Below are 22,164 nucleotides of genomic sequence, written 5' to 3' on the forward strand. Positions count from 1 at the left end.
TGCAGCCATCCATTTGAATCAACCTTTGGTATGTAAAAAATGGAAAGGACAGCCATGTTTTAAGCAAAAATTAAGATCAAAACAAGATTGGATTAATTATGCAATATATATTCCTCGACTGACATGAATGTACAATAGTTTGCTTAGAGTAGAAAAATTGAAGAGAGATGAATGAGAAGAGTTACTATACTTGTATTCACATATTTTCCTACATTGGCGTTCTAGCAGATAATCAGTCTGATAAGGAAGATTTATATGTTAATATCTGTGCCTTTAGAGTGGAAACAACTAAAAATCTTTGTAGTACTGTAATACAGTGAAATGAATGAGCTATATCTTATGGCTCAAGATTGTATTGTGTCAGCCTTCGTAAGAGTGTAGTGAAACAGGTCTTGCAGAAGTAGTTATTTAGAATTGCTGGAGTGCTGTGAGAAACTCCCATATTTTTGCATAAAGCATTTATGAAATAAGATTTATTTAGTCTGATCTTAAATTTTTATTTTGGCTTGCCTTTTCAAAAAGTTTTAGAAATTAAGAATGAAAGAAGAGACACAATGATGCAGAAAATTAAATATAAATCAATTTCACTTGTGTTGGCCAGCTAATGAGAAAATATTGTCCGACTAGAGAAGGTATTGATTTGTGGAATCTTTGATGACTTCACTTAGATCCTGAAGCATCTCTTTCATCCATTTCATTATGACTCTTCCATGATTAAAGATAGCCTGCATTTTGCAGAAGGAGACACCACCTTTCCTGATGTTTGAAATGGGAAGGAATGGTTGGGAAGGGACCTTGCCATGGGACCTGGTCATGGTTGAAACCACCACAGCAAGTAGTCTAACACTTCCAGTCACTATCCTCCTTTCACTCGGGCATCCAAGATGGAAATTTTGTTAAACACCGTTTTAGAGTAAATAGTCTTTAAAAAAAAAACTGGTCATATTTTAGATCTGGGCTTAATCCTCCACAAAGCTCAGAATGAAAAGAAAAGGAAATGTTGCCAGGAGTAGGATTTCCTACTAAGAACGTAGCATATATTCGTACTTCTTTGTATGAACATTAAATAACTTGCTTTGCTCCTATGGGGTCAGAAAAGTACCTTTTCTCTTTCCAATCCTGCTTTCCAACATAATATAGCAAAAGTAGGAATTTAAAAGTAAAACTCTTTCAGACCTGAATCTTCTGTTAGATAGTACTGAGTAATGTAGCTCTAGAAGTCCTGGGTATTTCTCTTTAGAAGAGAATTTCTTTATTTAACATTGTCACGGGTGACTGCATAAGCAGTCCAGTCACCAAATCAGAGTTAGATTAGAACCTACAAACTAAGTCCTCGGTAATAGGAGCACTGAGTGCTAGAAGGTTTTAAATAGATGTCATATGATACCACTAATAACTCTGTGAAAATTTGCAGTCATAGGAACCTATACAGAGCATAAGCCAAAATGGAAGATGGTCCTGTTTTCTATGGCTTTAAAAACATTTTTATTACAATGTTTGCTATCTTTTTTTTCTTCAAGCTTTTAATTAAAGTTTTTTTGGCTCTCCTAACCCATTTCTATATCGTCAAAGGAAATAGAAAAGAAGCTGCTAGGATAGCAGAAGAGATCTATGGTGGAATCTCAGGTAAAAATACATGAATTTATTCACAATGCTTAAAAAAATACCCTCCTAGATAATTCATCAGAGCAGTATTTCCAGAAGGCAGATTTTCTGTATACTTTGGTTTTGAGTGGGTAGTTTAAAAAAATTACCTAACATTTAAATTAGCAAGTCGTGTTGGGTGCACCAATTTGTGAAAGATTTTCAGCTTTATTTTTTGCAAGTTAGTACATCTATTAATATTCTAAGAAGTAAATAGAATGGTGGCTTTCTAAGAGTATTTTAAGAAACTTCATTTCTAGTGGCCAAAAGAATTACTTACGTAGCCTTATTTTCTTTAATATTTTTAATCAGACTTTAAAATACATTGTGTTTGAACAAGACTAAATTTTCTCAGGAAATAGAATGACCAATAAATTGAATTTAAAGCAACAAACGTGACATGCTATATGTATTTCTGTGCTCTCATTTACAAAGGAAATTGATTAACCAGTTGTCACCGTCAGAAAAAATGCTTCACTAAACCCATTTGTAAGTGGCTCCATGCAAAGCACCACAAACAGAGCTTATTATAATATGAAATGCCAAGTTTTGGATAAAACATCTTAAAGTTTCATGCTTTGTACAAGTTAGTTACATTTCTTGTGAGAAAAAATTCACCGTAATGGTAGTGAGATGCTACAAAACTAAACGAATCCGATATCCCTGTCACGGCTGGATTGTTACTTAATAGAGGAGTATTTATTCATAAACAGAGTTCAGAATTTCCCTATGTATTTTTAGTGTTTGCAGGGGTGCCAGGATTACATCATTCTTTATCTAGTATCCATTTCCATTTGCATCCAGGATTCTCTTTCAGAATAGTCTTATCCTATGTGATTCCAATACACTGGACAACTTGGAAAACCCTAAACATCACCAGTGTTATCCAAAGAAATAAGACCTCCAAAGACGAAGCATCAGAATGCTTCAATTAACTGGGGAAAATGAGAAGAATTTCGAAGTCTCAGAAAGTGTCAGAAGGCCTGGACTATGGAAAGAGATTTCTTTTGGGGATTACATTTGTCACACATTTCAGGGAGGTATGTTACTTTGGCTGGTGAGAAACAACATTAATGCTTCTTTTTACTTTCAAGTTAAAAGCATGGTCTGGAAAGCCATTTTCTAATTTAATTTGTAAATTTTGACAGGAGTATTCTAGAATCTTTAGTAATAATTTTGATGTTCTCATAGATATATCATCCTCATAGTTTAAATTAAGTAACATTCAACAAAGTATTGGCAGAGTTGTATACAAATGTTTTCTCTCATTGCTCTTGTGTGTTATTCCTATTTTGTGGTCTTTACTTCATTCCACTCTTAAAAAGATTTTATAGTAGTGAAAAAAATCCCTGTAAGCATGGTTTAAATTTAGTTCTGGAGCTATAATTCATATCTATTAAATAAATTCATTCACACTCTAGCTCAAGTAGATTTCCTTGTTCAAGTTCCTAGGATCATATTTATGTAATTTGCAAGAAACCTTATAATTAACATTATAAGGTCAAACCCATATTTTCAGTTGTTGTTAACAAGAGGCAGAGGTGAGAATAGTGCATGTTAACTTTTCAGTTTAATTTTCTTCCTCTATATGTATATGTTTGGGTGTGTCTACGTCCCTACACTCCCACACGCATATATAACGCTCACAATAGATCCAGATTTGATAAGTCTTTCTATAAATAATGTGGGCATAACATGCAAGAACCAATAGTTTTTACATGATTCTAACAGTGTTTTTTCTTTTGATACTGCAAGTAGTCAGATACTGTATATTCAAATCTAGATGTATTAAAATCAACTAAATTTTGTGCAAGGGTGAAACCAGAAATCATCTTTGCTGTTCATTAGTCAGACAAATGTTTCTTGAGAAAATATATGATGTTTAATTGATAAGTTAGCTGAATTACAATGGTCTCAGCTCAAGGTTAAATTGCTTGATTCTGCTGATATATTACATTCTTGTAAACTATTGACAGTGATGTTAAAAACACAGAGCAATCAGAAAAATCATCCAGGGTAGAATTCAAACTTAGATCCTGGGCACTCTTTCTTTTGGAAGCTTCACCTCACATCACATCCCTCATAAAATATCACTTTGGGGGCGATAGATCTCTTAGTTGTTTCTTGTAATTTCATATTCTGGAATGATTATTTGAGATGTTAGTGTGGTTTTCATTATTATATTTGCATATAACTCATCAGAGTTCAGTTAAGCTATGGCTGGCTATTTATTAGTTTTGATCTTTCAAGCTTCTTTATGCATTTTGTCAGTAAACATAGTTTGAAACATTGTCCCTGCCCCTTGGCATTATGCCTACAGCACCAGGTGGATTACTGGAATTCCCCCTTCAGGTGGCAGATATTTCTGCAAGCATTCTCTTTCTCCAACTTTATGAGTTTTCAACCTTTACTATTTGTACTAAGCTATATTTAGCACTGTGGCCAGGTCATCAAAGATGATGAAAATAAGATGTAGATATAGGCTGATATAACCTGTTATCCACAACTCATGGTTCAGACAAGTTTCCTAATTCAGGAGGTTTTGAATGTTAGAAAGATTGCACAGTGTGCAAATAAGTATTCATACTAGGTAAAAATACAAATAAAAGTAATAATTGCTTAACTTGAGTCCTGGCCATGTTTCACTGCCAGAGAAGTTTCCATCACATTTAGAGGAAAGCTTGGTTTTCAGAATTTGGAGGATTTTACAATTGCCGATAAGAGTTTATAGAACTATAGTACTCTCTTAAAAAAAAAAAGCTTTTCAAAGCTAAGTCTAAAAGATTAGTTCTAAGTATTACATTCAAAATCACTTGTCCTCATTCTAGATTCAGACTGACCCTACTTAACAGCCATGCCACTGCCTGACTCCTCATCCTGACTCCTTTTTCCTGTCCTTTCCAAAGGACTTTCTTCCTTTACACTCTGTTATTTATTTAGTTCTGCTGGTTGCATTCTCATGCCTTAGCCTTACCATCCCCTGAGTGGTTACATATCTCAAGCACCTGCTGGCTTTTTTCAACTTGTAAGAACTAGTTCCTGGTAGGGGCACTGCCTCCCTATTTCTCATCTTTAGTCCAACTCACTTGTCCTTAATGGGTTCAAAGAAGCCTTCGTTCTAACCTGCTCGTTATGTGTAACATTGGTACTGAGTTTTATCTTCTTACCAGACCTAGATGTTCTAGAGAATATTCATTTTAACACCATTTTATTATAATATTTTAGATATCTCAGGAAATGTATTCCAATATTTTCCTCAATTATCTTTGTTCTCTTTAAAATATTTTTAATTCTGCTATGTTCTTGCTTTTTTTGGTTCAAAATGGACATTACTTATGAATTTTCTTTTCTTTAAAAAAAATGCTGTGGAGATGTGGCTTCATATCTTTTCAGAACTTGAATAAAGAGAATAAAGATTGTTACATACAGGTGCACTGGAGATTATAACCAGTTAAGTGGTTTTTTTGAATAATAAACTAGTAATTTCAAATCTTTATTGAAATTAGGGTAAAAATTGTAATAAAAAATTTAAAATAGTTTTATCATGAATACTTGGCACTTAATATATTCCATTTGAAGTATTGTTATTTGTCATTGAATTATATAGTTTCAGAAGTCACCATGAAATTGTTATCCAGAGAATCTGAGAACTAGAGATATAACTCACATTTTGAGAAAAAAAATCAAAGGAGGAAATGAAAAAGTACTTGAACATTTTCCGAACACCTCATCAGGAACAAGTAAATATATTTGTAGAGTAAACTATCTTCATAAGGTGTTTGCAGCCCTGTGACTCAGGCAGTCTGCCAAATCACTAAAAATAGATTGCCTCAGGAGAGAATGATTGAGTCCTACTTAAGCATTCATTTACTTGGAGAACTTAGTTGCATATTTCCTGAAAGGAATGGAAAAATTTCCAACCTGCCAAATAACTTCTATCCTTAATTTCTCATAATTAGCTCCAATTTGCAAAATGAGAATGATAAGAATGAGTGACTGTGTTGGGAACAAGCATAGAAAAACAGAGGACTCTCACCTTGGCAGTTATGAGGAAATAGTTCTGTGTGAAAAACCCTTCAAAGTCCTTTGAATCGATTGGTGAAAAACAGTGGGACTGGAAAGGTTACTTCCTTGAGAATGATTCTTTTCAGTTTGGAAACAAAAATGATTTCTACTTTGGGGGTGATACAATTGATGTATTTCATGCCATTTATCGAGAGAAGGTAGATATCAGAGCATCCTAAGACAAGTGACCTACCACAAGGATAGGCAGAACTTAGAAACCAGAATAAGCTGTTTTCTGAGTCCTTAAAACTTGGCGTCCAGTCTTACTTCTGACCCTAGCCACGAGACTTCTTTATGTGGGGCAAAGTGGTTCTCATGCATTTGAGGTTGTTCTCATTTATAAAATAAGGGTCCCTCCTCTCTTGAAAACCATAGGTCCCTAAAACTACAAGTTTAGATAAGGGGCACCTCAGAGGAGGGGGGTTGGTATTCTGTTATCAGGTGCATAGGATCACAAATGATATTATCTATCTTATATCTTTCTCTTTCACTTCTTTACTTTTTATTTTGGAACTAATTTCAACTGACAGAAAAGTTAGAGGAGTCTTGCAAAAAAATTTCCACTTCTCTTTGCCAGGAGATCCCATTCCTGTTTAGCATCCTATTCCAACAATGTCCTTATAACAAAAGTATCCTATCCAAGGGTAAATGTGGCCTTTAGATGTTGTGTCTTGTCAGCCCCCTTCAATCTGGAGCAGTCCCATGGACTGGTTCCAACCTAGTTATTTTGTTTGAGTTGGTGCACAGTGTCCTCATGATCAGAGTCAGGTTATGCATTTTGGGACAGGAATGTCATAGAAGCAATGGCCTGCTTTTCTCATTGTGTTCCCTCTGATGGCATATGATGCAGCTCATTGCATTTCATCAGATGGCACACAATGCCAATTGATTCTATTTCTGCTCATGTTAACATCGATCATCTGGGTAAGGTGGTTTTTATGTTTTTTGTTCCTCTGTATAATTTTGTTTTGTTTTGTTTTTTGAGACAGGGCCTTGCTATGTAGTTCAGGCTGGCCTTGAACTCACTATGTAGCCCAGGCCGACATTGAACTTGCAGCAATTCTCTTGCCTCTGCCTCCTGAGTGCTGGGATTACAGTTCCACACCACCACACCCAGCCTTGTTCCTCTGTACAATTACTCCTGCGCCTTTTGTCAATAAATTTTTGGTGGAGAAATAAAAAGGTGCTCATTCTGTCTTTACATCTACGTTTCTAAGATGACCTTCTATTGTAAGGAAGTGCTTTCTTTTCTCATATTTGTATACTATTTATGAGTGAGGACTCATAAATATTCTATTATCTGTATCAGTGAGGATTTATAGGCTCCTATTTTATTCAATAGCATATAATGTCTTATTCTCATTGTTTATCTTGGTGCTAGAATTGTCCCATATTTGGCAGTGGAAGCTCCAATACATCAGGTTCTGTGTCTTTTTGATATGCCCCATTGGCTGAGTACTTTCTTCCCTGACAAGATGTTTCAAGCCCGCCTTATATATTTCTTCTGGCCAGGGCCTGGGATCAGTCTTTTCTCTAGGGAGCCTTGGTTTGGTTTTCATGGAGCACCATGTTTAAAATAATATGACTATATACACATCTATATTTTACATCTAAATTTACTGTATATATATCTTGTTATATTAAAAATCAAATTTTTCTACCAATTGTTCCAGTATCAATCCACAGTTCATTCTAATTTTTTCCACTTTTTGTAACCCAAGGAATTAGAGAGGCTACACTGGGTTTCCAGATAGGAAGAAGCTTATTGAAACGCTTATAACTCTGGTTCTTATCCACTGGAAAAGCTTACTCTTTTCTTGAGACTTTATGTTATTTCAAATTCATACATTTCCATTTTTGGTGGGACTTTGTTTTTGCCAAGTGTCCAGATATGAAAAGCCGAGATCTTATCGCCATTGGGATCACCTAGAAGAGGTTAAGAAGGGTCTTTTGCATTAAATCCAAATTGTATTACGTGCTTTTTAATGAAGAATATAGTCATAATTTGAAAAATGCCCAAATTTTGCAAACTGGAGTAGATATTCTTCCAGAAAAAAATGATTGCTCTTTGGCAGTTTTAATAGAGGGTTACTGCTCAAATACCCATTTAGCTGGTTAATCTTGGTTCCAGAGAAACAATTATAAGAAAAACACATTCGTGAAAACAGTTCTAAAGCTGTCCCTTAGAATACTGGCCTACCATGTCTGCTTATTAATCATACATGGTCAATCCTGCGTCCCTAACATCGTAGATCAGTTTGATTGCACTTGCCAAATACTAGGTGACTGTGTCTCCATTTTACAGATCAGAACATTGAGGTTCTGTTTTGACAGCGTGCTAATTTTGGCTGAGTACTCAAGGTAGGATTGAACCCAGGTGGTCCTGATAAAAATCTGTGCTCAGCCATCACGGTAAACTACCCACAGTAAAGCTGTTGGAGGAAAAATATTAGGAGGATTATATCAGCAGAAAACCTAAAACTGACATTTGCATGACAATAGGTAGACTTCTTTATCAAATGAAGCAAAGGCATTTACCTAGGGAATTAGAAAGAGACATTTTCTCTGAACACTTAGAATCTTTTTTTTAGTACATGGCCTGTTTAATCCTTTGGGTATGGATGGGGTAGAGAGATGGGAAGAATGAAAATTGTGGAAGCTCATTAACCTGTGCTGTCTTTCATTTGCCTGCTTTAGAGCTGTTGGAATCAAGTGCCGGGCACTATTTGTTTGAACTAAATCTATTGCTTTGTTGAAACTGCCCTCTTCCCCCAAAGCCAGAGAGATCTACTGTTCCCCTCTTTGCACAGTCCCCCAAACCAATGGAATTTACACGCAGGAGCCTGTCACTCCGACAGCAGCGGGCAAGAAACTTGATGCATGATACCTGCTTCCCTTGTTTCCCCCAAATCTTCCCTCACAGTGGGTGGGCAGCATGAATGTGCTGCGGGAAAAGTCTGCAGACCTTGACTCTGAGCTTGATTTGTGTTTCAGACTGCTGGGCGGATCGATCCCCGCTTCATGAAGCTGCAGCCCAGGGCCGCTTACTGGCCCTTAAAACTTTAATTACACAAGTAAGTAAACTAAAGACTTGATCCTTTGAGCTTCTGCTAAAATCAAGCATCATTCTCTATCAGCTTTGGCGGTAGCAGAGATCTTGCCTGCCATATCTGGGTCCCAGATATGGCAGGCATATACATCATTCCAGGCACATACATCCTCATATACTTCACTGCTTGGTAGTCTTGCATCTCATTTCCTGAAGAACTGCCTCATATTCTGCCCACTTCCCTCTTTTCTCTTCTGGGCTTCCTTTATCTTATGGTGTTATCCACCCCTTAGGTTCACACGCTCAAGTTTGGCGACTTGGCTGCTGACCAGTTAAAAGGAGGGCATATATTTGGGTAAAAAAGAAAAAGGATTCATTCAAAGCTAGCTCCAAGGAGAAGGAGGGGCCCATTTGCTTCAAATCACCATCTCTCAGTTTACCATAAGGGGTCTGGGCCTGTACGGATCAGAGGGGAGGGGAGCACAGAGAGACAGTGCAAATCTTCACACTGGCTTTATCACTTCCAGCCATCTGCAGCTCCTCCTCCTCTTTCTGGCCTCCTGGGGTTGACATCTACATATTATGTCACTTCTTTTGGGCTAAAGAGAAGAGGGAGTGCTGCTATGTGTTCAGCAGGAAAAAATTGGAGAAAGTTGCTGATCTCTAAAGGAAAAAAAACAAAACCTAACTTTTAAAAGTTTTATTTTGCAGTTCTGGTTACAATAGGACAATTGCCTGTGAGGGGCAATGAAGGGTACCTTCAAATTTATGTTGCACTAATTCATCTCATATTCTCCCCATGTACATTAGTGACAACAATCCTGAAGTTGTAACTGTCTGCTGTTGCTGTGTAACAAAACATAGTGGTTCAAAACAACAAATATGTAGATTCTTGAAGTTTCTGTAGGTCAGGGAGTAGCTTCCAGTTTGCAAAGTATCAGCCAGGGCTGCAGTCATCTCATGGCTCAACTAGGGGAGGATCTGCTTTCAAACTTACTCATATGGTTTTTGGAAAATCTTAATTTTTTGCCACGTGGGGCTCTCTACAGGGCTGTGTTATGAGATGGCAGCTGGCTTTCCCCAAAGAAAGCGTCTAAGAAGGAAGCCACAGTGATTTATTTCGTTTTTTTTTTTTAATAACCTAAGCTCTGAAGCGTCATCTTGTCTCATCTATCATATTCTACTCATTACATGTGAGTCAGTAAGTCCGGCCCACACTCAAGGGGAAGAAATTGCACGAGTGAGACACTGTTAGGAGTTGGGGATCAGTGGATCCTGCATATGAAGCTGCCTACTCCGAATGATGCACTATTTTAAGAGCAAACATTAAAATAAATTGACAAATGGATAAATCTTACTCCATAAGGAAGATTTATTAATGTCTTAGTCATTAAGGGAACTATATTTGCAAGCTCCTGGAATAATGACCAACAGCCTTGAAATTGTTTGTGAAAGGAGAAAAGTACTCCATTTGCTTGGTTTGCTTTGGAGTTTACATGTGCACGGGAGGGTTAGTCATCATGTCCCTTTTCCACATATCAGCTTTCACCTAAACAGTCTTAAATCTCTTATCATTTTGAATTTGAACAGCTGCAGTTTTTTTTTTTGTAGCACTGGGGGTTGTACCCAGGACCTTCATACTGAGCTACATGGCCAGAACGTTTTTGTTTTGAGACAGAATCACACAAGTTCCCCAGTTCCCCAAGCTGGGCTTGAACTTGGGATCTTCCCGCCTTGACCACCCAGAGGGCTGACATTACAGGCGTGCACCACTGTGCCCAGCTTGCACTGCTCTTTCTGTGCATGTTCTTTTTATTTCTTTGTTTTTACTTTCTCCTTTCTGACTTGCATTATTTCTTAGGAAAGTAGGAGGCAAAAGGAAAACAATACTGTCAGCAATAATGGCATTTGAACCTCATTTTATCACTTGCTTATTTATTTTTAAGGACTTTAAATATTATCTTATTTGATTATTTTTCACATGTAATATTCACAAAATTCACAAAATTAAAATGATGTAAAGAGGTACACAGTGAAATTTTGCATCAGACTCTTCCCTCTCAGCCTTCTACCTCAATCCTTTTATTACTATTTAAACGAATGCTTTACCTTGGAGTAGTTTTCAAGAAGAATTGCAAAAATATCAGGGTCTACCTTTCACCTACTTCCTCTCATTTTGGCATCTTACATATACCCATAGTACATTTGTGAAAAAAAAGAAGTTAGCACTGGTATGATACCATTATCTCAACTGACATTTCACCAGTCCTTCCACTCCTGTCCTTTTCCTGTTACAGGATCGGATCCAGGATCCCATGTTGTATTTAGCATTTTGAAATTTTTTAGCTTTACTTGTAGGCAAGCATGTTAACTTCAATAGTGTGATTAAATGTATAGGAATGTTTCATAGACTAGTTCAAATTTTTCGTGCTATATCCCCACTTCTTTACCTTTCATGCTAGCCAAAAAATGTGCTACTTTTAAAAACTTGAGTTCACATTTAGATAATGTGGTAAACACGAGTCAAATATTAAACCACTGTGAGTAAAGCATTAGACCAAGATTCAGGTATTATGCTGGCTGTCACCAATAGCTGGAGAGTGTCAAGCCTTACATATAATTTGAGCTTTCTGCTTCTCCATCTTCTCATGTACAATGAGCACGATTCACTCTAGATGTTCTTTCAGCCTGTCCAGCAGCAATTTCTGAAATTCCAGGGACTCTGAGATTTTTTTTGTAGCACAATGCTGCCACCTTGTGGCTTAGCCAGTTTAAAAATCCTAATTTCTTAAAAGAAACATATATGGGGAAAGGAAAAGGAAAAGACTTCTTTAACTGTATTAGATGCCCCATTTGAAAAATGTAACACAGTTCTAGGCTAATGATGCCATACTTAGGACATGAAAATGGATAAGACCCAGGAGACATAGAGAAGCCTATGAGAAATCCCAGCTGCTAGCCATAGTAGGGATGCAGCTGGCACTATGGAGATCTTGCAGAACATGGTGAGTATTAGATTGGAGTTTGAGGTTCAAGGTTATGGCACTAAGTTTTGGAAGCTTTCATAGGTCAGTTACGAGGCAGGGAGGACAAACCAGGAACCTGATTCCTTTTGCAGATAGAAAGTGGTAATCACAGGGGAAATGGTAAGAGCCACATTGACAAAGGGTATGAACAATCATGGTATAAAGTCAGCGTTGCCCAGCAGCTAGGCCAACTTTGTCATCTGTCACATGGACTCCAGGATGAGGAAGGTGGAGCAAGGAATATGGGAAGGGGAAATGGCTGGATATGGTGGTGACACTCATACCTGGGTAAGGAGATGAAGATTAGGAGAATCCCTCTGCTCCAGACCCAGGGAATTTAGAGATATCTTCACTCAGTAGGGTTGTGGCTGAAGCAATGCTGCTTCCACCCAGCTCATCATCTTTCTGCATCTTCTTCCATCTCCTTCCTGCTTCCCCTTTCTGTAGGCTCTTTCTGATCCAGAAATAGCCAACTATCTACTGCGGCCCTGCCATACTTCCTGACTTTGTTTATTCTGTTCCCTCCCAGTGGCTTACTCTTTATCTCCTATCTTGAAAGTGTCTATGCTTCAAGACTTAGCTAAATACTACTCCAGTTGGGGAGTTTTTCCTTACTCCTCAAACCAGCTCAAGGACTCCCATGCTACCAGTGAAAATTTGAACATGCTTCCAGTATAGCAATGTTCTTGCTCTCTTCCCAGTACGCTCTTGGGGGAAGAGAGACTCATGTCATAAATTTTGAAGACTCAGGTCCTCCATTGCCTGACCCAGAATACTGAATAAACTTTGGCTGAATGAATGCAGTTAGGGCTCCCATGCTTTGTTTAGATTTTCCTGGTCATGGCCTCTAGTCTTTAGACCCACAGACAGGGAAAACTCCAGAAACGTATTGAACAGTGCTGCTTTCATTGCTGTAGTCACCACTGCATTTAACTCTCTTCTCTCCCAATTATAGGGCGTCAATGTGAACCTTGTCACAATTAACCGAGTCTCTTCTCTTCACGAGGCGTGCCTGGGAGGTCATGTGGCCTGCGCTAAAGTCTTACTAGAAAACGGTGCACAGGTGAATACCACCCCTACCACTTGGGTCTGTTTGCCCAGGAGCACCTGCTAATACCCAAAGAGACTTTACCTTCCAGACTGCTCATGCACTGCCCTGGTGTGATATCTGCTCCCATCCATGTCTGTATTCCATTGTTCAAATTACTCCTCTTTTCAGCTTAGACCCCCATGTGTAAGCATTCAGATGTCATCATTCATAGAAAGTCTTTCAAAATTGTGATGCTGACTTAAAAAACTTTGTTGTAAAACATTATAAGAACAAATTTTAACATAATTTTTAATCAAAAGACACTCTTAATTCAAGCCTAAGCCAACCACTACTTTTATTGAGCAAAATTACCAAATTGAATGGACTTTTGATAAATGACACATTGAAAAACCACACATTGAGCTTCAGCTCATTTTTAGCTTACATCCTAATTTTTGCAAAGAATGATAGAGGAGCTATGTATAACACACATATTGGAATAGGCTTATAAAAATCAAACCCTGTGAAAATATCAATGATACCCATACTCAGTTGCCAGATAATGTATTATTGGTAATGTCATTCTTTGATCTAGTCCTTGCGTGCTTTGTTTTACAAGCTGCAAGGCCTTTAAGTGCTTAACGGTGATGTTTTTTCCATTTGTGTGGAAGTCGGATTCTACGTGGAGAATTGAATATAAAAGTCTTCCTGTTACAAACTGATTTTCCAATGCCATTGTGGTCGTGCATTTCCGTTAGGTGGAACTTCTCTAAGTTACCACTTAGCTCATGGGTAACAATGAGGGCGAGGCTGTATGAGGGCCATTTCCTCCCAAGCTGAATGATTGGAATCACGAGCAGATTGCTGGTGGGAAATGTTAAGCATTTCTCTCACGTCACAGAGTAGTTTTACTAGAGGGAAAAAAGAATAGGACAATAGTTCCTTGTGTTTAGAAGTTTTATAAGGGAAGCGCCAATAAATGCTGTACAGTATTAGATCATTTAACATTTAAACCAAACTGAGAAAAAGAATGAGTGGCTCTGTCAGTAGAAATTCCCTCATACTGGGCAGTTCCATGGAAACTTTAAATTAAATGCATCTGAAACTGGAACCGGCTTTTCATCTTGGGTTGCTAGTTTCAGAGACTGGGCAAAATATTCTTCTGGCCTCCTAAGACTGGGAGTCATGCTGTACCTACCATTTTCCCATTTAATTGATCACAAAATCCTGTTAATTTTACCCCCTATTTCCCAAATCTATGCTATCCTTTGTCCTGTTCCCCTAGTGATTTAAAGCACTTATCACTATATCAAAATTATCATTTTTTGTGTTGTCTTCCCAAATAAAATTCAGACTATTGAAGAAGAGGCAATTGTCTTATTCATCTTTGTTTCCAAAACATTGGCAGCTATTAGGTGTTCAATAAATGCTTGTTGCCGTTGCCAAAAGCTAAGATAGAAAATTTTAGGAAATCAAATAAGACTTCCCAGACTAAGGATGAAAATGGTACTTAGAAAAAACAAATCAAACCAGATCCACAAAATGATTTTTAGTAAACATATAAATAGGCTAGAAATCCCTAGCATGTGAATTCACACACATTTCTGCCTGTCCTTGTCTATCTCTGCCAACTCAGCATTTCATCTTTAATTTTCCATTTTCATGTAGATCACACTGGAAATATGGAGACAAGTTATTTTTGTTCCTAAAGCAATATAGTTTTGAATCCTGAGTTTTACAATCATCTATTGTTAGTTGTTGAGGCAAAACGGTTTGACATCAAATCATCATTGTGATATGACACTTCCATCATATCACGGTCTTCCCACCAGAATGCCTGAGTCCCCTGATGTCCTTCCCTGTCTATTGTTGATATTCAGTGATGCTTTCCAGCCCTGCTGGTTCTCATGTGCCTCCCACATCCCTACAAGGTACTGAGGATGGTTGGAGGTACCATGTTGATGCTAGTATATTCAATTTATATCATTTATATAGACTAAAGAGGAAATTTGTGGCAAGAAAAACAATAGAAATGTGGGGATTTTTCAAGGAAATTTTTTTGACAACATAAAATCTGGGACCTTAAGCTAGCTGATTTCTCTAGTACTGTCGATTCTTGACATGTTTGGTCACAACTGCAAGGGGAATGAGCTCCATATTAATGGAAATAATTGTTGCTGCAAATGTTCATTCAGTGCTTACTGTGTACCAGGCAGTGTTCTAAGTGTTTAACACATAGTAACTTAGTTGATCCAACCAAAAACCTCATGAGCTTTCATAACACTGTAAAGATGTAGAGTTCCCTCAGTTACTCATCAGTATGGGGAATTTCCTGGGGCAAGTATATAGGAATGCATACTTGGAGAGGGTGAGAAAGAAGTAGCAAATCCTCTGGATTTCTGTTTGCTCATTGGCAGGTCAATGCAGTGACAGTTCATGGAGCCACACCCCTCTTCAATGCTTGCTGCAGCGGCAGTGCTGCATGTGTCAACGTGTTGCTGGAGTTTGGAGCCAAGGCCCAGCTCGAGGTGCACCTGGCTTCACCCATCCATGAAGCAGTGAAAAGAGGTAAATGAGCCACACAGAATAGTGTTGGGCTCACTCCAATTTGCATGAACCAATGGTCTAGTGCTGGCCATCAAGGGCTGCCCAGATCTGTCCACCTTTAGAGTATGTGTGGTTTAGAAATCCCACAGTAATAACTTCCAAAAACATCAATTTGACATAAAACAGCTCTTTTAATTTCCTGGGAATCTTTTCGTGTCTCAGATGTCCCATTTCCTGGGGACAGTCTCTCAGCAGATCTTTCCTTACTGAGCCTCTTTGCTGGTGTTTCGATGGCAGCTGATGCAGCCAAGACAGTAGCTGTGACCTCATGAATTGTACTGAGCTTGTGACTCTGCTCTTAGTAGAAAAGAACACTACATCCTCTAAAGCCCATAAAACACAACCACTACCATAAAATAAATTATGAAAGTGCCTTGAAAGCCAAGGATGATACCACCTCTAATGGACTTGTTCATGCAACTGTCCATAAATAATGCACTCTAGAGACTTCAAGGTCATAGTTATTGAAAACAGTCCCAACTTTAAAAAGCAGGGTATTCAAAGTCATGAAGCTGACTTTACATTCTTGTGAGTTATTTTTGAAGTGAAGAAAAAGAGTAATTTTAAAGAATTTTAACACTATAAGCATAAACCAGACATGAAAAAGAAGAGACCACTCAACACACAAGGCCATTTGTCAAAGTCACACCCAAAGAGCAACATTTCAGTGACACCCACTGGTGAAGTTATTCTCCTATATCAAGATCAGGAATATAATGGAGAAGTTAGAATATTTTAGAATAGTGATCTTTGCTGTTGTAATTGGGAATAAAAGTCTTTATTTCAAAAGGCAATAGTGGGGCTGGGGATTTAGCTCAGTGGTTCCACCGCCTGCCTCGCAAGCACAAGGTCCTGAGTTCGATCCCCGCTACCAAAAAAAAAAAAAAAAAAAGACAATAGTGAAAATTTGCCTCAGATTATTAATCATGTCAATTCATAATTTTTCACCCAAGTGGGTTATTTTTAATGATGCAAATTACCCAAATCTCAATATATTTATGTCTTTTATGTTCTAAATGTATTTAATAAATATTTATTGATTAATAACAGATATAAGCCATTTCCCAAACATCAAGTAAGTCCTTTAAGTCAAGTAATGGAGTACTTTAGAGCTACTAAAGTCTTTTTCAAATTTTAATGCTGATCTGAAGAAAAATATTATTTGCATTTTTATCTAATTTAAAAATGGATAAATATTGGGAATGGCTTCAAGTTCTTAAGTAGTTTCTTGACTGATTATATATGGAGTGTTTGTTATCTGTGTGCCTACAAAACATTTATATGTATCATAAACACACAGTTTACATGTCTCTAGATATTTTTTCTGTATTATAAAAGCATGTTAAAAACCAATATCCATAGAATGGAAGAATCATTAGCAAATTCATTATTTTAGATACTGTTACATTAGTTTTAGTTATTAAGTTTTGTATATCCACTTTAAAACTTCCCAAGACTATTTACATTTAACACAAACTAAGCTCAGTTTCTGATTATGTTAAAAAGAGACAAGAATTATTGATGAATGTTTATTAAATTATTTGTCAGGCACTTTTAAGTACTGACTAGATATTATTTCTGGATCTTTATAACTTTACACTTACGTGAGCAAACTGGGTTTGAGTGAGTCAGTATCTTGACATATGTCTTGGTATATTTATGTATTTGAACAAACACTTCTACGAGGTTCTGATTTGTATATTATAATGCATATTCATGCTTAATTCAGAATTGGTGATGAATCAGGCAGGTATAAAATGAAGCTTTCTTTTATGTTACCCATAAAGAAAAAGTTGGTTAGGGTTAGTGATGCAAAGACTTTTTTAAGGGAAACATTTAAATTTTCAAGGAGAACCAATTCTTTATATGGTCCCATCAATACCTCAGGAGCATTCCTTCCTGAACACGTCATTCCTATGCTACAAAATAATCATGCCTGTCTCTTCATTGGGCAAATTCTCCAAGGACAAGGCTTGCTTATATAGTTCTTGTTAGTCACTGAATTTGAAAGTGCATTTAAATATATTCTATACTTGATAACTTTTATTCAGTCTCACAGGTATTTTCTAGGCTAAAGAAAATAAGGGTACAAGTCACACAGCCAATCTCACATACATGAGTGAAGAAGAGAATGAAAATTTGTAACAGAGAGAGAATAGGGCTGGGCCTTGGGTTTGACCATGGACATTTCAGAGCAATAATAGGATGAGTCATTTACCTCTCTGGACCTTGCAGCTCCATTTGTGAAATGGGGCTTTCATTCTAGAGAGTGATTTCAGCTGTGCTCCTTGGCGCCTTAGTTTAGTTACCTCAGGGATTGCATAGAGAAATTTGGGTGAAGAAAACATGAGCATGCTCTTATTTTTAGTATTTCTATTTTGGGAATTTCTACCTATGAGTTCTAAAAACAAAATAATTTTTTTTCTACTACGGAGAGAGATTGTGGATATTTCTAAAGCCCATTCCAGATAAGCAGTCATATAATTCTGTGAATATTCAATGTGTCTCTTACTTGAGTGAGGTTGTCTTACGTCCTACCAGGTCACAGGGAGTGCATGGAGATCCTGCTAGTAAACAATGTTAACATTGACCAAGAGGTGCCTCAGCTTGGAACTCCTCTGTATGTGGCCTGCACCTACCAGAGAGTAGACTGTGTGAGGAAACTTCTGGAATTAGGTAATTACCAGAAATCTTATGAGAAAAATCTGTTAAACATTTTTTTATGTCTTCAAAGATGAAGTTATTAGGCTGGAAAAAAATTCTGATGGCATTTGATGTTTGAATGAGAGAAATGAGTATCTGTGTTTCTCAGTTCTGCTTTCTTTGATGTTGACACCACTCACCTGATATCGTTCTCCCTGGTGGTCCCAAGATGGCTACCAGTAACACCTGGGCTCCTTACCATCTTTATTCATATGCAGCAAGAAGGAGCCTTGACTCTTTGAATCACAAAGCTATCTCTGAACCAATTGTGTCTTCCAAGGGAGTACAATATATGATTGGCTTAGGCCTAGCTTACAGTTTATTCTGTAATTATTTGGCTTCCTTAGAAACATATGAACTGAGAATCACAAGAAACTATTGTAGCTCCCTAGAGGGAAACCTCTTGGTTAACAGGAGGATGCTGGACAGGAAAGCAAAACACAACCGACATTATTTGCCAAGACTGTTTTACATCAACTCTACCACATTACTTAGTTATTTTTTTAATCCTAAAAGGCACATATAGAAATGAAGAGTCCAGAGAAAAGTAAAATATTTTGGAACTATCATTTGGTTAAAGTCTTAATACACTTAGTCATTGACAAAGGTGGAGGTTGTAGTAAAAACCTTCAGTTGAGAATTTTTATCTCTAATATTTTTCTTATCGTTTCTTACTCCCATCATTTATTATTCCCTTCAGTGAATTAAAGGATCTTTTCAAGTAATATATATACTAAACAAATTTAGCTTTATCTTTGCCACAAAACAGAATAATTCTATGTAACAGGAGCCTCGAATATTTTATTTTGTATGTCACATATTTTGAATGGGAAAGCAAGTCAACTACTTAAAGTAACTAAAAACATCCACATCTACTTTTCCCATCAAAATGTTTTGGAATGATCTTAGTAGGCATTGCTGAGGTTGTAGACTAAAGTCACGTATTTTTCAAAGATCTGTCAAATATGTCATGTCATTTGAGATGTTTTTGTATACAACAACTCTATTTTAGGCTCATTGTATTTTACACTCACATCTGCTTTGTTAAGGAGCCAGTGTTGACAATGGACAATGGATGGACACCCCCCTTCACGCTGCAGCAAGTCAGTCCAGTGCAGAAATCATCCACCTGCTCACAGACTATGGGGCTACCCTGAAGCTCAGAAATGCACAAGGCAAACGTGCGCTTGATCTGGCTGCTCCCCAGAGCAGCGTGGAGCAGGCCCTCCTGCTCCGGGAAGGTAAGAAAGGCCCACACATGTGTACTGAGCTGAAATCCTTGCAAAAATGGAAGGTCCCTCTGGATGTGAGATGGGACCTTGTTCTTCAATGTCAGTAATACAATCACTATAGGAGCAACAACTTAAAGAGAAACATCCCCTTCAGAGGGACAAATCAGGAGCCCCCTGCCTGTATTTAGTGTTTGCTAGTTCATTCTATACTTCCCATCAGATCCAGTTTCTCTTTTGCTCTCAGAAAGTTTTGGCCTCTTCCAGTTCTCCGATCATTCCTTGCCACTCATCCACCATAAGCGTCTCACCAATTTTATTCCCACCCTCAGGGCCACCTGGTCTTTCCCAGCTCTGCCGCCTGTGTGTCCGGAAGTGCTTGGGTCGGGCATGTCATCAAGCTGTCTACAAACTCTGTCTGCCAGAGCCTCTGGAAAGATTCCTCCTGTACCAGTAATCCCAATTGTCCATGAAAAGACCCTTGGAAAGAAGTAGATTGTTGTCTCCTGTACCCAGGGTTCCTACTATAGACACCCAACAGCTGGACTCTGAGTATCTCCGAATGACCTCAGCAATTAGAACCAAGCCCCGACAAACCAGAACATTTGGGGAATGCAAACTCCTGGTTAGTTTAATGGTGTCATTAATCAAGAGGCAACCAGAAACCTTTTAGTTTTTAGCTTTTGTTGTTAGTAAACTTTAAAAAGACTGTGAAGTACAGTGAAAACAGTAGGCTATTTTCTCATGATTCACGATCCTCTAATACCTATGAGTCAGCATTCTGAATATTGTATAGGCATATGTAAATCCAGGTAGATAAGATTATAATGAATGTTAAATATTCCGATGTGTTCTTGATTTAGTTCCTCTCCTTTACCCCATTTTCTTTCTTTCTTTCTTTCTTTCTTTCTTTCTTTCTTTCTTTCTTTCTTTCTTTCTTTCTTTCTTTCTTTCTCTTTCTTTCTTTCTTTCTTTCTTTCTTTCCTTCTTTCTCGTTCTTTCTTTTTCTTTCATCCTTTCTTTTGTTTCTTCCTTGAATAAATCTCTCCTGTAATTTTGATTTCTTTGTCATTTTTTTAATACTTAAACAGGTTAAGTACTTTGAAAAGATCACAGTTAATTGGGGCTTCCAGTTACTAGAGTCTGTTAGGACAAAAAGGAAAAGAAGCAGGGGTCGGAGCTCACCAGGACAGGTTTATTTCAGAACAAACCTGAGAGGCACTAGCGACCAGACCAGCTGCTCTCCTACAGGCTATGGGGTCTTTATAGGGTCATGAGCATAAAAAGGCGGAGGGGCGCTGTGGAAAGGAAAAGTCACAGTGGGACTTTGGGGGTCTAGGAGGGTTCAATACAAGGGGGTTGTGGCTATCTGGCTGGGACCTGGCTTGAGGATGCAGAAGGGTCTGCCTGTTGTTTGTCAAGAGCAGGGCTGAACAATGAGGGAATTATAGGGTGTGGCTGTGCTTACTGCATTTTAAAACCCATGAGGATACATCTGCAGCAGGTGTAAAAGCATAGCAAGGGAAGGGATTAAAGGGCTCTCTGCATAGACCAGGATGGCTGTAGTCAGATTCTTTCAGTCTCATTTGATAAGATAATGGAGGAGATTTGCTCACCCAGAGGTTGGGTTCTCTGACTTCTGACTTCTGATGTTAAATTCTCTTCTCCAAAGTTAACAGTTGTAGGCTTGATTATCATTTGGCACTCTGCAGTTGCCTGAACTCACAAGTACTATCTGATGCAAGTTGCAACCCAAGCACTGGCTTATTTTCAAAGTCAAGATTCTCAGTGCTTTTGAAACAGTGACATGTTGATGTCAGCCACCATGGTGGGCTCAATGCTGGGTCAGTATTTTTGTTGTGTAGATAAAGACCCACGGTAAGCCCAAAGGTACTTAAAGAATTTTCTTCTTTCTCTTCTTCCCATCTCCCTCCCTTTCTGCCCTTCTGTCACCCTCTTCCTCTTCTTTCTCTGAATTTAGAACATGGACACTTTACAGACTTTTCATTATTGTAAGAACTACTGTCTTGGGTCAGTGACTATAGTAATACCTGTTAGCTTCCAAAATGAAAATTCTCCCTCAGATAATAAGATTTACTCCAAACATATTTTTTTTTCAATTTTTCTAGGCCTTTGGTTTTCAATTGGGGACAAATTTACCCTCCACCCCAACTTCTGGGAGTGTCTGGAGACATTTTTGGTTGTAACAACTGAGGGGAAGGTGCTACTGATATATAGTGGGTAGACGCCAGAGATGTAGCTAATCACCCTACAATGCACGGACAGTCCATGGCAAAGACTTATCTGCTCCAGAATGTCAACATTGCTAAGGCTGAGAAACACTGCTCCAGACCTGTGCTAACTAACCACAAGTGGCCACTGAACACCAGAATTGTGGTTAAGCTGAATTAAGATGTGCTGTATGCATGAAATACACATTCTTTGAAGATTCAGTACAAAAAGAATATGAAATATCTTACTAATAGCTTTTTATGTCAGTCACATGTTGAAATGATACTATTTTGAGTATATTGGGTTGAGTAAAAAATATTATTAAAATTAACTTCACTTCTTTTTATCTTTTTAATGTGACCACTATCAAGTTTTAAATTACATATCTGGCTCACATTATATTCTATTAGCACTGGTCTACACTGTTATCTGATTTTTACAACTTTGCAATACATCTAATAATCTTAATTAGTTAACTGTATGGGGGGAAAAAACTTAAATTCAACCAGGCATAGTACCACACACCTGTAATCTCTCTACTTGGGAGGCTGAAGCAGGAGGATGGTAAGTTCAAGGCCA

General features: G+C 37.8%; 1 protein-coding gene across 2 annotated transcripts; it reads left to right on the top strand.

Annotated features, from left to right (window-relative positions):
* The first annotated feature begins 1,393 nt into the window (after window positions 1–1,393).
* Asb11 (ankyrin repeat and SOCS box containing 11) lies at window positions 1,394–20,411 on the top strand. 2 transcript variants are annotated; one of them, XM_087193716.1, is made up of 8 exons: window positions 1,459–1,626; window positions 2,449–2,684; window positions 8,704–8,783; window positions 12,740–12,847; window positions 15,232–15,382; window positions 17,963–18,097; window positions 19,174–19,365; window positions 19,686–20,406. In XM_087193716.1, exons 2-8 carry the CDS (start codon window positions 2,567–2,569, stop codon window positions 19,808–19,810), a joined length of 909 nt encoding a protein of 302 aa, XP_087049842.1. In that variant the 5' UTR covers window positions 1,459–1,626; window positions 2,449–2,566; the 3' UTR covers window positions 19,811–20,406. The 2 variants fall into 2 exon arrangements, with proteins under 2 accessions (XP_004866141.1, XP_087049842.1); XM_004866084.3 differs by lacking the exon at window positions 2,449–2,684 and having other exon boundaries at window positions 1,394–1,626; window positions 19,686–20,411.
* Window positions 20,412–22,164: the final 1,753 nt, after the last annotated feature.

The sequence above is a fragment of the Heterocephalus glaber genome, unplaced genomic scaffold (assembly GCF_053883595.1).
Source record: "Heterocephalus glaber isolate CG9 unplaced genomic scaffold, H.glaber_assembly_v1.0 deba00001594, whole genome shotgun sequence".
In the NCBI taxonomy this organism is placed as follows: domain Eukaryota; kingdom Metazoa; phylum Chordata; class Mammalia; order Rodentia; family Bathyergidae; genus Heterocephalus; species Heterocephalus glaber.